This window comes from Palaemon carinicauda, chromosome 29, assembly GCF_036898095.1.
Source record: "Palaemon carinicauda isolate YSFRI2023 chromosome 29, ASM3689809v2, whole genome shotgun sequence".
NCBI lineage: Eukaryota > Metazoa > Arthropoda > Malacostraca > Decapoda > Palaemonidae > Palaemon > Palaemon carinicauda.
In genome coordinates, this window is record NC_090753.1 from 55,935,785 (window position 1) to 55,938,284 (window position 2,500).

The window sequence follows — 2,500 nt, forward strand, 5'->3', positions numbered from 1 at the left end:
CAGAAAAAATTTGTTTTGCCCTTCATTTTAAGGTAATAAAGAAGAATAAGTATGTTGATGAAATAAAACATCATTTTATTTTTACATTCAAACAGCAAACTTAAAAATTTCTTGGGTTTATTTTTCAGTTCATTTTTATTCAAAACAAAAGTTTTGGGTCTTGATTGGTAATAGAGGAAAATAAGTGTGTGCATGAAATAAGACATCATTTTATATTTACATTCAAACAGCAAATATAAACAATTATTAGGTTTATTTTTCTTTCCTTTTCATTAATTTTTTCGTTTCCTTTTTGTTTCTCTTCATTATAAAGTTATAGAAATAGTTTGAAATAAGACATCATTTTATTTTTACATTCAAACAGCAAATATAAAAATTTATTAGGTTTATTTTTCTTTCCTTTTCATTAATTTTTTCGTTTCCCTTTTGTTTCTCTTCATTATAAAGTTATAAAAATAGTTTGAAATAAGATATAATTTTTTTTTTCACATTAAAACAGCAAATATAAAAATTTATTAGGTTTATTTTTCTTTCCTTTTCATTAATTTTTTCGTTTCCTTTTTGTTTCTCTTCATTATAAAGTTATAAAAATAGTTTGAAATAAGATATAATTTTTTTTTTCACATTAAAACAGCAAATATGAAAATTTATTAGGCTTAGTTTTCTTTCCTTTTCATTAATTTTTTCGTTTCCTTTTTGTTTCTCTTCATTATAAAGTTATAGAAATAGTTTGAATTTTTAAGATATAATTTTGTTTCACATTAAAACAGCAAATATAAAAATTTATTAGGTTTATTTTTCTTTCCTTTTCATTAATTTTTTCGTTTCCTTTTTGTTTCTCTTCATTATAAAGTTATAGAAATAGTTTGAAATAAGATATCATTTTTTTTTCACATTAAAACAGCAAATATAAAAATTTACTAGGTTTATTTTTCTTTCCTTTTCATTAATATATTCGTTTCCTTTTTGTTTCTCTTCATTATAAAGTGCACGCCACTTCCCGCATCGTTCACTCCAGTTCACTCCAGTTCACGCCAGTTCCCTCACTGTTCACTCCAGTTCACTCCAGTTGGCGCATCGTTCACGGCCATTTAGTGCGTGCCAATGCGTGCCACAAACTTTAAACATTTCAAAGTTTTGGGCCCGCATGGCACGCATTGGTACGCTCTGGCACGCGAGTTTCCGCACTGTTCACGACATTTTCACGGCTCGTTCACGCGAGTTCGCGCATCAATGCGTGCCAGTGCGTGCCACGAATGCGTGCAAGTGTCAGGGGGGCTTTAGAGTGCTTGCCATAGCTTTTATGTGCAGGAGAGAGACTTACGAAGGGGATCCGGGGGCTTGCCCCCGGCTAGGGGTTTTGACCTGGGAACTACTAGGTTAGGTTAGGTTGGTTTGTGGTGTTTGTATGATAGCCCCCCCCCCCCCACCTTAGGTCATTAGGAAGCATTTACAGATTTAGTGAATTCATTATTTCATTCTGTTAAACTACCCGTGAAAAATTCGATGTGATGATATCTACTCTATTTTCCGGCGATCGCGACCCTGTCCTAATATGCAGTTTGTCGGGACAACCATTTACAAAACTAGTGAATACTATTTCATTCTGTGATCATTCCCTTAAAAAAGAGCCGATTTCAGACATTTTTTACTGTTTTTTCTGGTGGTTTCAGGCCTGTCCCAACAAACTATAAAGGCTCCCTAATCACAGCTGGAATAAAACTTCTAGAATACTGCTCAAATAAAGTTAAAAGAAGCTGAAGGAAAGTTGGTAAAAAGTGGAAGAAGAACGCTTAGAAGTGGATACAGATAGTGGGTGAGGGTGAGACCCTTTAGTTGTGCCTACAGAGCACCGTTGGGAGATGCACTGCTTGCATTTTCTCCCTACGGAGAAAGGCCAAGATGTACGTTACTCTTTTCATGCATATGCAGTACAAGTTATGGCTCCTAGATGGCACTTGGAGTGCCTAACTTCAAAAAGGAAAACAAGGTCAAGGCATGGCATCTATACCCCCATACTACTGCTATTTATATTACTAGTAATTATGCTATTACTGAGACTACTAAAACTCCCACTACTATTTACATTGACTGAGATCTTAAACTTATGCAATTATATCTACTAGCATCTCAACGCTACCACTCAGCCAATCACATCTATTGATAACTTACTGAAGGACATCTATGACACGAGGTATTCCTCCACCTCCTCCTCCTCCTCCTCCTCCTCCTCCCTGTTCCTCATCTCGCGCGTCACTCACGAACATCCAGGTGAAGTTGACATCTGTTGGGTACGCGTGCACCAAACAGGTGAGCGAGACCGTCTGGCCAATTTGAGCTCCAATGGTACTCTCGTTCAGGGCACAGATGGGGACGTCTGGGAGGGGATAAAATACATAAATATAAAGAATAAACAAGTTTATTTTCTCTTAAGTCTCCTGTGAAGTTATTGGACATCAATTTGTTTGATGAATCACTGTCAGAAAGTGACTGATATCCA

General features: G+C 35.5%; 1 protein-coding gene across 1 annotated transcript in view; it reads right to left on the minus strand.

The window, feature by feature from the left end:
* Positions 1-2,500, minus strand: part of LOC137622592 (hemicentin-2-like) — a 167,615-nt gene that overhangs the window by 159,315 nt on the left and 5,800 nt on the right. Inside the window, exon 2 of the mRNA XM_068353198.1 lies at positions 2,173-2,377. Coding sequence (XP_068209299.1) covers positions 2,173-2,377 — 205 coding nt within the window. The remainder of the gene's footprint in view (positions 1-2,172; positions 2,378-2,500) is intronic.